Here is a 13878-nt window from a genome sequence, read left to right as displayed (position 1 = left end):
AAGAAGAAGACTGCATTTTCCCCATTCTTTATAGGGATTGGACTCAAAGTTAGGGTATTAATCTTGGGAACTGGTTTCCCTTACTGCATCATTACTTACCTTCTTTTAGTTGTTGATGTGACTTGTATGCATGTCTTCAAACCTAAGGTGACTGTGCATATGTTTGATAACTGAGTGTTGTGTGGTAATATTCCCTGCTTGTTTCATTTTTCTAGTGTGGTTTGGGCCTAAAATAAATAGAGTATTGTTTTACTTATCTGTCTAAGCAGAATTATTGTGTTATTCGCTGTGTGGACTCATTGAGAACCCCTGACCACACCTGAGATTAAGCCTTGACCACTCTCCACGCTTACCTTGATTGGGTTTGGCTAACCTCTCAGAGTTCCAGGCCAGATTTTAGAAATCCATTGTAACAGGTCTATGTGAGGTTGTCATCTTCTGGGTCATGTCAATGCAAAGAGTTCATGAAAATGTTAGGTACATCAAGACGTTCAAAGATTTCTGCCAGCCAAAATGCCAGCTTTTGATATTTTGGATTGACCAGACCTACACAGGACAAATGCTGGGACTGAGGCTCTGGAGGAGGCTTCCTGGAGCCCTGGCCTTTGTTAGCCTACAGCTCCTAATCCGAAGGTTCCTCTGTCACATTTTACTATAATCCTAAACGTGCAGACATCGGATGGTATCTAAGAGCTCTTTTTCTGGTCTCTGACATTCATCCTCACTCTCTTCTCACTTTTAACATATGTCCTTGATGTTTTGCTTAATTCTCCCACTTCATCCATAATTGCCATAAGCATGTGCTATGTGTTTCCACCTATGTTGTCCTGTAGTCCGGGTGGTCTTTCACAGTCTACTCTTTCTCCCTAGCTTTATCGTGCATTAACTCCTTATTTAGTGTAAGTGTACTTTCGTCATCCTCGGCTCACCGCTTTATCAGCATCTCCTCTGATCTACTTGGCCTCACCTCTTCTTCTGTATATATCTTCCCCATATCTTCCTTAACCCCTAGCTTCTCCAACACCTACTTGAAGACTCCCGTCGCTGCCTCCTCCTCAGTAGGTCCTACTCCTTCCAACACCTTCTTTGCTTTTCCTGTCAGCTTCTCTTCCTTAGTTCTAACTCTTTCCAGCACCTCCTTTGGTTCCCATCCACCTCTTTTTCCTTAGCACAACCTCTCACCACCACCTCTATTGCTCTTTCTATCTCTCCACTACCTCCTTTATCGTTCCTATCACCTGGAACGGCTTCTCTGTCTACAAAATCTCCTTCCTCCAGCATCCTCAAAACTCACATAAACTCCTTCTGCAAACACCCGCACAATGCACTCTTTGGGCTTTCCTTTGTGTGCCCGGGTCTGCTCCCCAAGAGGGACTGCACATGTAAATGATTTATCTGACTAGTGCGGGACTGGATATTGGCTTAATATGTGTTTCAAGTGTGTGTATTTCAATAGCGTGGGCCTCCTGCACCTACTTGATGTAGCATATGCATGGCCAGGCCATCCTCTTGGATTAAGTGTAGGTATTGCGCATGTGAGGTGTGGGCGAAATTACACCGGGTGAAACGAAATTGATGAAATTCCCATACAATTTCCTTTTATCTGTGGGCCTCATTACACGGAAGGCGGTAGCCATGGCGCTATTAGCACCATGGCTACCCGCTTACTGCCGTCAGAGGCGGGTTCCCGGAATAGGGACTTAGCGGCCTACTCCGACCTTTGCGGGACCAGTAAGTCCCCATTCCGGGAACGATTCGCCATTCCCATACGGCTCAATGGGAATGGGGAAGGAGCAAATAAAGGTACCGCAATTTGCGGTACCGTTATTTGCACTGAAGTCCCTCAGTGGGTCCTGTCCTTAACGTGTGGTCTGACCACATGTTAAGGACAAGACCCGCTGAGGGACCTCTTAGTAAGGCGGTGGGGATTACCGGCACCGGTGCCCTTACCGGTGCCGGTAATCCCCTACCGCCTTCCGTGTAATGAGGCCCTGTGAGGTGGTTTTCACCTGGTTTAACATTTTTTTAGTTGAATTTCTTTTCTTGAATTGTCCCCCCACCCCAGAATTTCAGTGTTTGTTCTGCCCCTAACAACGAAATTGCATGGAAAAAATGAAATTTGTGGCCTCCAAAAAATTACATTTTGTGATGAAAACAAAGTTTCAGGGGAAAAAGACTGAAACTGACGCCCTGTGGGCTTAAATTTGCAAAGTGGGCGAATTTTGCCCAGAATTCACTAATTTTAGCCATTTCGCTCACCCCTACATGAGAGTGAGAGCTCCACATCTGGCAAGCAGAGCACACATTGATTTGATGGCATCTGCTCTGCAGAATGTTCTCTCTAAACTGATCATGGTAAACAGAATTACCATGCCGGCTGTTTTTTTCCAAGTAGAACATTAAGTATGTATTTGCCAACCATGAGCTCTATTTTAAATGGTCCATGAGTTTTGAAACAAGTCTATCACAGTCATCAATGTTCTTTATGTTTCTTAAATGGTGTAATGTTATTGTAAGATCCTCTGCTTTCCAGTGCTCACTTTGGCATTGATGGTGGCGTGGCACCCCTTTCCTACGGTGATCAGTAAAGGTTTGCATCCCCATCCAAGATGCCAGCGACGTATGGACTCATCACCACCTACAAGATGGTGCCCGCAAGTCATTCGTCATGCCGCGCTCAGCGTAGTTTTGAACAGCTGTGGAGATGACGACATCACTGGTATACGCTCCCGCTGGACAGGAACTACTTTGTGTCACAAGACTAGGTTACTTACCTCCTTGCGCCGACACTCCTGTTGCATTCTATTCTTCCACGTCCTTCTGGTTCTTCTTGCTTAGCGCTCTAACCTTTTCAACAGCCTGCCTTCTTCATCCCCTTTCCTTACTCAGTATTGTTATTCCTCCTTCCCTTCTGGGTTCCTGTTTAATTGCCCTGGTTCCTGGGAGAATCTGGTTCAGTCTTCATGGGCCTCATGATACCTGCACCTTTCCTGAAGGGTTTTCTTCCTCATGAGGGTTTCCCTTGGTGGTCAGTCCAGGGGCCTGAGTATGCCTTGTTCTACTTCATGGTTGGTCTGTGTCCTTGGAGAGGCCTTCATACTTGCCCGGACTTCACGGATAACAGGTACGTGACAGTAATTCTGGGACACATTTGATGAGCCCCCTGCCTTCTCACAGGGTGTTTTGCAGGTGAACAGGGGATCTATGTCACACCACCCAGGGCCCTGCATCACAGAGCAGATGGCATACCCTGCCCCCTGTTCCTATTGACCAAGGTTTTGCGACTGCTTTCATTATGCACTGTAGCATACCACCCAAAAGGAAGCCACTGAGGGGGATGTTTCAAGTGATGTATTAGAAATTCATATATTAACAAGTCCTGCTTTCAATCTCAGGTACTCAAACCATCTCTGGGGCGCAATGGTATTTCCCTCCATCTGCCAGGTTGCAGCGCATCATCGCTTGCTTTCCATTTCTTACTTTGGTTATGGTTTGGGATTGTACCGCATTTGCAGAAGGCAGCATGTCCAGCCTTCTCTCTTTTAAGCTGCTTATTCTTTGTGATCAGATTTCATTTTCCAGAATGAAGTGTTTCAATTGGTTTATTTCTGTAAATTTGGTAATACCTTGGGATTGCACTTTTCCTCCCACAATACTTTGCTAAGGTGTAGTTTCCATCCTTCCTTCACCTCCTGCAAATATATTCCCAGCCCAATACTCTGTGCTTTACCTTCATTTTGCCTCTGCAGGTCTCAGGTTTAGCCATTGTGAAGGCATCATGAGGCAAGGGCACAGACAACAGATTTGCTTTCTTAACAAAAGGATTTTATTTCAAATGTCAGGATGGATTAAGGCCTAATTTTCCCTATGTGATGGTGAGATTTCCGTACCTAAAGAAACTAGGGATAGTCTGTGTCAAATTCAATTTAAAAGTCAGTCTTTGTCTAAAAACTATACTTGACCTCACAACTAAAGATATACAATGTGCAGCGGTGGCAGCACCAAATGAAAGTGTTCAAAAATAAGGTTCTGAGCTTCTTCCAGCTCAGGCTTGGTTTAGCTTCCTCTTCCCCAAGTTCAAATAGTTCCACAAAGAAAGACTTGGGGTTCCCTGCCCCAAGTGTAACACAATACCAACATATATGAGGGGTCTCTCCCCCAAGTTCAGTACAGTTCCAAGATGTCTCAAGGTTCCCTTCCCCAAGGTCAACACAGCTCCAAACGGTTCAAGTCTCTAGAATTTCACCAATAATACACAGTTCCAACTGGTACTCCTTTCGACTTGTATCAAACAAATTCTCTTCTTCGCTTCAGTACTTATATCACACAGACTTTGTCTCTGGGCTCTTCTTGGCGCTCTCCCAGGTTGAGCTAATCTGTCTAGGTGCAGTCGTCGGACCACACCGTCCACCCATCACACGTCACGCAAGTGATAACCCTTGATACTTTATGATGCTCTTAGATCAGTGCCAGAACATAACATAGGTGTGGTTTCTTTCTGACAACTATCGGGCTCAATTGTCACTTATATGTTGACAGACTTTTGGCTTAGCCACAACGTGCACTGCATCGTTTGTACATTGGCAGTCTTTTCGGCTTTGTCACAACTTGCATTCAGGTTGGCACTCTGAGTTCAATACCTTGTCTAACTTGTCATTCAAAATTGCTTTTCATTCAGTTCACAACTGTTTATAACAGCTTTCACTTTGTTTCTTAATGTTTGCACCAAACTTCACTCCTTTCTATGTAGCACGGTATTCCTTTTCCGCTTGTGCTTCCACATGATTTCCATACCTTGTCTTTAATTCGGTATACAATATTAGCCTTTGTATTTTCCCCAAGATTTAGCACCTTTTTCATGATCCATTATTTCTTCAAAATCACTTAGGAAAGTTAGTCACTGTTCCTTTGGTTTCATTCGGGTTCCACACCCTCTTGTTATGTGGTGTTCACCTGTGCATAAACATTAAGGTATACAGTGATAACAATGACAAAATAACAAAAACACTTTTATTGAATAACATAAATAACTAATTATTCTATTGTATTTGAATAACATTTTAAACTATTATTCTATGAATTTTTAACAACTGAAATATTATTTTCCGTCAGTTGGTGTCACTCTTTCTATGGCTTTCTCCAATGTAATGCGACCGGAAACACTACGCCTTTTTTGGATTCAACTTTATACGCGATCGGACAGCTTTCTTTGGACTTGCTGTCTGCTTTGGATTTTTTTTTTGTGTATTTTTATTTTCTGTTTCCTGGATTTCTTGAATTTTTGGTTCTTCTGATTCCTGTGATCACTCTATGGCTTTCTTCATGACTGGTGCCTGGATGTGGATTGGTTTTGTTTTTTGCAATGTTCCGTATTCTCCCTTGGATTTGCTTTTCATTGGCACTCGGATATAACTGCTTGCTGGACACCTCTAAGTACGTTTTTTTTCTTTATTTAGAATTGCAAATGAAATGCCACGCTGTGTAAATATGCTATTTCCTCTATTTTCCCACAGCTCACTATGGTTTCGTTATATACATATGTTGTTTCCTTTTCGTTATTTGGACACTTGACATTGGACCCAAAGAATTTCATTATTAGGTTTTTCGTTATTAAATTTGAGTTATTTTTTCATTTCGATATTCATTTTTCGTTATAAACGCATGGAATCAAACATTAACTGTCTTACATTTGCCCCAGAGTACCCTGGTACGGGTATCCTCTCTCTCGTGCTCACCAGGGCTGCTCTGCTTTGTCGTTCTGCTTTCTCCTCCCTTAGGCATCAGGAGACACAGCGAGCAGTGCTCGCTTCTGCAGAATCTTCAGGCGGTGTCCCGCAGCAATCAGGAGTTCTTTGTGTTCCCCAGCTCAAGCTGGGAACACGAACCACTGGTCAGTGTTGGGGCTTTGGTCCTCTCGCAGCCCGCTCGGGTCGCGGCACCGTCTCACTCCATAGGGCACACATGGCGTCCTCTCTGCCAGTCCTGCGCCAGCCTGGTGCTCGCCACACGCCAGCCACATTCTCTCCAGGCAGGTTCTCCCTGTTTGGCTGGGTGGGTCTGCTTTTTAGCACCAGTAGCCTCTCAATAGGCTACAGGTGCAGGTAGTTTGGCTGACCCTCATTGTAACAATTAGTAGGACTTTCCTGATCCTTTATAGGCATCTTCATCATCTCAGTACTAAATTGGTGAAACTGACTAGAAGTGTGCATTGCTCCCAGTCGTCTCTTCCTCGTCCTAGTTACAAAGGGATTTACTTTAAAGTCGTGGTGTGTGTATGGAAGAGGTATAGACTGACAAAGCCCCAAGGAAGGGGAAGAGTAGGAAACATTCTCATGGAGAATGGGGCAGAACCATGTCTGACCGGCAGACATCCTCTCCCCAGTCACCAAAGTCCCTCCACCCAGTGGGGGTCAGGATCCAAAAGTGATGGCCTTTCCCTGGCCACTTGAAAGGAAGATCCATAGGGAGTAAATGGGAGGATGCCCTCAGGTTCCTCACACTACCCAACTATTGCACTCAATCAGTCTCTTTAGATCTCCTACCATCACATCCGACACAAGGTCCATGTCTCTCGCTAGCGGGAGTCCCCACTGACTCCGTACCATTTGAGCGTCCTCTATTTCAGACATGCCTTTCACACGTGAACCCACCCCCTTGTGTATGATTCTCGTTGTTGGGCCTCCTTATCAAATCCATGTATTCCCACAGCATCTAGTCCCCCGCACATGCCTCACATTGGAGGATCCTCTCACCGGCTCCTCTCCTTCCCAGAGCCTGGCAGATGTGCTGATGCCTTCATCCTGGCTCTCGCTCGCCGGCTCCATGTTGAACATTCACCAATGGCCTGCTTCACCATTCCGACTCTAAATGAACGATCCTTAGCGTTCTAGACTCTTTCAAGTGAAAGAGGATGCCTTAATAATTGCCGTAAAGACAGTGTGGTGAAATAATTTTTGAAATATCCTACTTTTGTAAAGCACTAGTATGTTTGTATTAACCTTGGTGGGAGGTGGAGGTGAGTTCCATACGATAGGTTCACTTATTTGGAAGGCCCTGCCTACATGTCAGTTTGCAGTGTATCTGCGGATCACTAGTAGCGTGATCAAGGCTTTGTGTGTAGAATAATGTTGGCCAGAGATATCACTTTGATACTCTGATAAATTGGACGATGCCTGAGCAGAACGAAGTGCAGTAGTTGAGAAATGCAAAACCGCTACAATATGTTCATATTTACAAAACCTAAAGCAAAAAAAGATTCTGGTCCACAGATGTGACAAGCAGGCTCTCATACATACCTGTTTTTGCGGTTTGGAATCTCAGGAGAACTGGGACTGGAGGAGCCATCAGACTTCAGCTCAAAAATGCCATTCGGGCCATCAAGGCCTTTGTTGAGGCGATCAAGGACCTCTGCCTGGGAGCTAGACAGGAAGTGAAAGCGAGAGTGAAAGTGAGACAGTACCTGAAGGCTGTGAAAAACTTCAGATTATATTTGAAGACATTCCAAAGATTGGCTCAAGCACAAATGGTTTCTTCTACCTAAAAGACAGTTGTTTACATTGGTAGCAGGTATCCTGAAAACATGACATGGCTATGCCTCTTGAGGACTAAACTATGGAGACGTAATACCTTACAATTTCATAATCATAGGGATGTAGGAAAGGGGTTAAAGGGCTTTCTATGCCCAACCTGTATCATCCACATTGAATTAACCATAGGAGCTTTCAGGTGTCCACTTGCCTTACAAAATCTTATAAAACACAAGCCTACTCGGGATAATGAATCCCTTCATATTCGGTTCAAAGTTTTTTTAGAAAAAAGTGCAGGTGTACGGGCATCTGCAGTGCAAAGGGATTGTGTGGGCCCCGTCAGCCACTAAACTTTTAAATTGTTTCATGGATCTTGCTGCTGCTTTCAAGTTGGATCCCGAGAAGATTCCTACTCTTATAGATCCAGGGATTTGAAAGGAAACTTATGCTTGGTTTGGGATAGCACATCTTTCTGGAGTGCAATACAGAATGGGGCACTCCCCGGTAAGTGGCATGAGAGCTAGGTATTCATTAGATTAAAGTCGAAATGCTTGAGTTGGGGGGAGTGGCTACATGGCCACGGAATAGGCTGTGTTTCTGTGTGTTCCTGCGGATCCGTCCATCATCCTGGCAAATTGAAACTGGCAGATGTGTGTTGAACATCGCCATGGATATGGGAACATACTGGGCATGCAACGGATTGATGCCGGGTGAAATGGACAGATAAGAACCCGAGATATATGCATATAACGTGAAAAGTACTCTGGCGGTGAGGGGAAAAATGATGGCGCTTTGAGGACAAAGAGAGAACAACAACAGGAAAGCGTGGTCGATTTCGGAAGGAGCTTGCAACCACAGTACTGCTATCCCAGGGCAGTCACAAGCTCCAGTCCAAGCTGAACATAAGGAATGGAGAGGTCGTTCGGTGCAGAATAAATAAGTGCGGCAGCCCACAACATTGAAGGGGCCTGGAGTACACTGTCCGTCCCAGGGCTGCATTGTGTGCCCCGGGGGTCGTCTCTGAACGAAAGACAGCAGGCGTTGAACCTTAATGTAGCAGGGGAGAGCAGCCAGCTTTCGAAGCTTGGGAGACCCTACTTGCAGGGGCGAAATGAAAAGAAGCAGCCGTGTGTGGGACAGCCTCTCTCGAACAGCTGAGCAGCGGAAACAACACTGGGTACGTGTTGGGATTACCCGAGCAAAGCATGAGGAGCAGCAACATTGCATCTAGGAGAGGGATACAATACTTGAGCGGACATACGCGGATGGTGTAACTGACATTGCCGGAGGTGCAGTGAGCGCCTACAAGCGGATACTGCATTGACAACAACACGGGCATTGCACGCCCAGCCGAGAAAGAGGAAGGAACCCAGCTGAGGATCGTGGCAGGATAGGAAAGTGGTGCAGTCCTGCACAACGGGATAAGCATAGGACGGCACAGCCCCGACATCCCGAAACATGTGATTGCTATCATAGTGCAGCAGAGCCCTGTGCGCACTGAAGGCAGAGCAAACACTCAACACGGGAGGGACCACAGAACTAATCGGATGTGTGCACGAAGTGCAAGCACAAAACAGGATAGTTCATGGTGAATATTGCAGCCCACACGCATGGGAAGGAGGCAGGTACCACAACGGCGGGAGCAGCAGCTGAGGTCAGGAGAGGTACAGCTGCCTGCCTGACCTCATTCAGTGCATGGGACAGGAATATGCCCACGGGCATATGAGAGCTGGAAGAAGAACCGGACCGCCTCAAGCGGGCTGCGTGCAGAGCCTGGAACCAGCACCCCTCATAGTGAAATGCTGGGTATGGGATGCGAGAGTCGCCGTTGAGCAGAGACACAGCACCAGAGGCCAGAGGGCGCGCAATAGGAGACCGAGACCGAGCAAGCCGCAGCATAACACATGGGGAAATGCTGAGCCGGCGCCCTAAGGAGACTGCGGAGGAGCCGGACATCCCCACTGTGCCATACAGTCTTGAAAGCATAAGGCCGAGGGTTACTTAGGAGCCTGCACACTAATGCTGCCGACATCAGTAAAAGCATGCAGTAGTGTGAGACTCCTCCTGGGGGCTACACCATCAACTACTGCAGAGGTAATAAAAGGCAGAATCCTGCAGGTGCAGAACTCATGAACACAAAAGTCATGCTGCAAAGCGCAACAGTAACGAATATACAGAAGCACAAACAGGGTCCCCAAACAATGGGATTGCGTAATTGGAGCGCAGAGGAACCCGGAAGACATTGGCAACAAATATAGGCACAACACGGGTGGACTCGCCGAACATAGGCGGGGGCCACAAGAGAGGAGTCACGAAACTCGAGCGTAGGTGGGGTTGCCGGAGGGATGGGCCACACCATGCGAATGGTGCCAAGATAGGAGGGAATCAGTAACCCATGGGAACCACGTGATCAGGAAGCCCGGTGCTATGGGGTGCGCTGGAAGAAGGCATGCGAGAAGCCGGCTCTGATGCCACATAACTTTTAACCCCAAACTGAAACAAGGGTAGTACTAGATGACATATGTATTATCCGGAGCGAATCGACAACTAGCAGCTCAGGCGGACCCTCATAGGTACACCGGCAACTCAAAAGTAGAACAAAGCACCGGAAGAGCCGAGGCAGGTTGAAGGGCCCGAGAGGCTAGCTCCAGCTACTGTGAACTGACACACTAGGTGGCACCGGGACGGCGTCCAAGCTGCGCAAAACAAAGGGGAAACAATCAACAATGGAGGAATGTACCAAAACACCTCAGTCGACAGAGTGGGCCAGGAATAGGGAAAGGAACCCACATACAGACAACGCACCAGTGTGCAACGATCAGCAGATCCTGGACGCAATTGCGGACCTGAAAATTGCATGGGAAACCAAGCTGGAGGCGACCATGGCCGAACTCAAAACATCATTGGATCTTAAAATTGGAGCAGTGCAAGAGGATGTAAACCTACTGAGACAAGACGTAAAGAAAATAGCGGAACGCACGGGCGAACTGGAGAAGGAAGCAAACTCAAACACAGCTGCTTGCCTTGGATATCCACATACTGCAGCAACAAGTGAGAAACCTGGAAAAATAGAGCAGAGGAAGCTGAAAGGTGGGCCCGCAGAAACAACATACGCATTGTGGGGCTCCCGGAAGGAGAAGAAGGACCAAACCCCACTGACTACATTGAGACTATGCTGCTGCAAGAAATCGAGTGAGGGGCACTTACCCAGGGGTACGCGGTGGAGAGAGTGCACAGGGCCTGACAAGGAAACCACCGCCAGAACCCCCTCCCCCCCTGAGACCAATAATTGCCAAAATCCTGAACTATCGAGACAGGGAGAAGATCCTAGAGTTCTTCCGAAAAGGGGGAATAATATGAAGGGCAGCCGCATCCATTATGGCGTGACCGGACTACACTCTCCTAGTGCAGAGAAGGTGACTACATTTGGGACAGTGAAGAAGAGGCTGCGAGAGGTGGGCTTTAAGTACATGTTGATGTACCCGGCGAAACTGAAAGTGTTTCACAAGAACAGGGCCCTCTTTTTTGAAATCCCAGAGGAAGCGACGGAGTGGTTGCATGCACAGAATTGCCCATCGGGGGCAGACACACAGGAGGAGGATGGCACAGAGAAGTAACGCAGCGGCTCCAGAGGTTGAAGTGCTGTATAAACTATGACATTGGGACTTGACTATAAGATAGGGCTAACGTAAGCTGTGAGACGAGCTGGGTTTAAGCAGAAGAACACAAGTGCACAAAATATAATAAGCATGATTGCGGGAGAAACAGGGGACCTATTCTCACACCCCAATAGGTAGGTTAGATAGGTTACGGGTGAGTGGTAACCTCCTGCTGAGTTCCTAGTATTGGCAACCGAGACATGACTAAATGCGGGATCGCCTGAGATCCAGGGATGGAGCTGTGCAACAGTTGGGGACGGGCAGAGGGGGGTAGGGAGGGGAGTTGGGGGATTTGCAGTGTTATTTATTAGGGAATGAGCTTACACACATGCGCGCCAGTGCTTGAAGCAGATGCTAAGGAGGGACAGAGGTGGGGACTGGGAATGGCAGAAATATGGGGGACCTTATGATATTAACCTGGAATGTCAGGGGACTCAACAGTTACCTGAAGAGGAATAAGATTATGATGTACTTAAGAAGGCAGAAAATAGATATTGCCTAATACAAGAAACACATCTCACGAAAGAGAAACAAGAGGTGATACAGAGGAAATGGAAGGGGACCATTGTAGGCGCGACGTATTCGGCTTATGCCAGAGGGGTGATCACTTGGGTGGCACTGCATGTCCCTTTCTGTCTGCTACAGACCACAGTAGATGCGGACGGGAGGATGGTGGCAATACAGGGATTGATAGAAAATAGAGAAATATGCATTATCAATACATAAGTCCAGAACCAAGACAGTGGACCTCATTACAAGTCAGGCGGTGGACCATGGTGCTATTAGCACCATGGTCCATGCCGGATTTCGCCATGGTGGATGGCGGAATTACCGCCCAATTCCAAGGTGAGTGGGGCGGTAATTCCCCATTCACCATTTGCCCTTCCCCATTCCCATTTTTGCCCCATAGGGCATAATGGGGATGGGGAAGGCGCTAATTACGGCACTGTAAATTACGGTGCCGTAATTAGCACCGAGGTCGCTTAGCGCCTTGGACTTTAACGCCTGCAAAAAGCAGGCGTTAAAGTGTGAATCAGGCGTTAAGGGTTAACGCCTGACTTGTAATGAGGGCCAGTGGCTTATTTCAGGACCCTGTATAGTAAAATGAGACCGTACCTGGGGGGTGCGGTTATATGGCGAGGTGATTTTAATTGCACGTTGGACCCAAGTTTTCACAGGTCAGACAGGAAATTAGACAAACCCACCCCCGCTGCCAGAACCCTAAGGACCCTGCTGGAAGACCTCTGGTAGAGGATATGTGGAGGTTACATCACCCGCACGACAGACAGTACTCACATTACTCAGCCCCACAAAACTTGTACACACGGTTAGACTATATGTTCGCCTCACAGGATATGACAGGGAAATAGTGCGATCGGAATATAAAGTGAGGGTCCTTTCAGACCACTCGCCACTGGTCTCAACATGGCAATATGTGCCCCCAAGAGCTAGGATCCCAACCTAGCAACTTAGAGCGGAAGCACTGAAAGACAGTCTTTAGGGAGGACCTGAGAGAAGAAATTATAGAATTCTTTGAAAATAAGGTGGTGGTAAGAGGATCAGCCATAGCCAAATCTAAAGGGCTGCAGGGAAGCATACTGCGGGAGCTGCAGAAGGCAGAGGTGAAGCTGGAGATGGTCTTGGGGTAGAGGAGGTCACTTCCGGGAGGATGCGGAAACTATATACCAATTGCAACAGGAATGTGTGGGGCACTGGGCACTGGGAGAGATTATGCAATCTAAACTATAAAAAATACATATAGAGGCAGCACGCAGGGGGAGACAAGCTGGGGAGATTGCTGGCATGGTTGTACAAAAGTGAGATCCCCAGATCAATGATCAGAGCAGTGATGGGGGAGAGGGGACAAATGGTGGACACCCAAGCGGGAGTGAACGGAGAGTTCCTTGAATTCTATAAACAATTGTACGGAGACGTGCGAGGGAGTGAAAGGAGCGAGATAATGGAAACACTAGAGAATATAGGCTTACCAAAATTAGGTGCGGAGGAGCGAGAGTACCTAGATGCCCCAATTACATTGGAAGAATTAGAAGCAATGGTTGAGCATCTACCCACCAGTAAGGCCCCGGGAACAGATGGGCTCCCTAGTAAGTTTTACAAAATGTATAAGAAAGAAGTGCTCCCCTCGCTGTTGACAATGCTAAATGAAGCATTCGAAGCAGGGATGCTGCCGGAATCCCTGAGAGAGGTGGTTATTATTCCACTCCCCAAACCTAACAAGCCAAGCATTGACTGCGGGTCGTAGAGACTGTTGTTGATGTGGAACCAGGATAGCAGAATACTCAGGGCTGTGTTGGCAAATAGAATGAGACAGGTCATAAACAGATCAATACATCCCGATCAGACTGGATATGTGCCGTGCAGAAGCATATCCGACAACCTCAGAAGACTCCACCAGGTCATAGAGCACACAGAAGGAGATTCAAACAAGATTGCAATTGTATCACTAGATGCAGTGAAGGCCTTTGACTCTGTCAAATGGCCTTGGCTGATGGCAGCCCTAAAAGAATGTGGGATGGGGCCCGGGTATCTTAAGTGGGTGAAATAACTATACAGCTCACCTCTAGCCAGAGTTAAGATGGGAGCAATCATCTCGGAGAGGTGGAAATTCAGTAGGGGCACTAGACAGGGATGCCCCCGGTCCCCGATGCTGTACATCCTAGCACTGGAACCCC

At 47.2% G+C, this 13878-nt stretch overlaps 1 protein-coding gene across 1 annotated transcript in view; it reads right to left on the bottom strand.

The window, feature by feature from the left end:
• Positions 1-13878, bottom strand: part of LOC138580135 (rap1 GTPase-activating protein 1-like) — a 713312-nt gene that overhangs the window by 68661 nt on the left and 630773 nt on the right. Inside the window, exon 20 of the mRNA XM_069650446.1 lies at positions 7296-7418. Within this exon, the coding sequence (XP_069506547.1) occupies positions 7296-7418 (123 nt within the window). The remainder of the gene's footprint in view (positions 1-7295; positions 7419-13878) is intronic.

The sequence above is a fragment of the Ambystoma mexicanum genome, chromosome 3p (genome assembly GCF_040938575.1).
Source record: "Ambystoma mexicanum isolate Mex_15411 chromosome 3p, UKY_AmexF1_1, whole genome shotgun sequence".
Classification (NCBI taxonomy): domain Eukaryota; kingdom Metazoa; phylum Chordata; class Amphibia; order Caudata; family Ambystomatidae; genus Ambystoma; species Ambystoma mexicanum.
The sequence above is the reverse complement of the archived record's forward strand: the minus strand, read 5'-3'. Positions and strand labels throughout refer to the sequence as shown.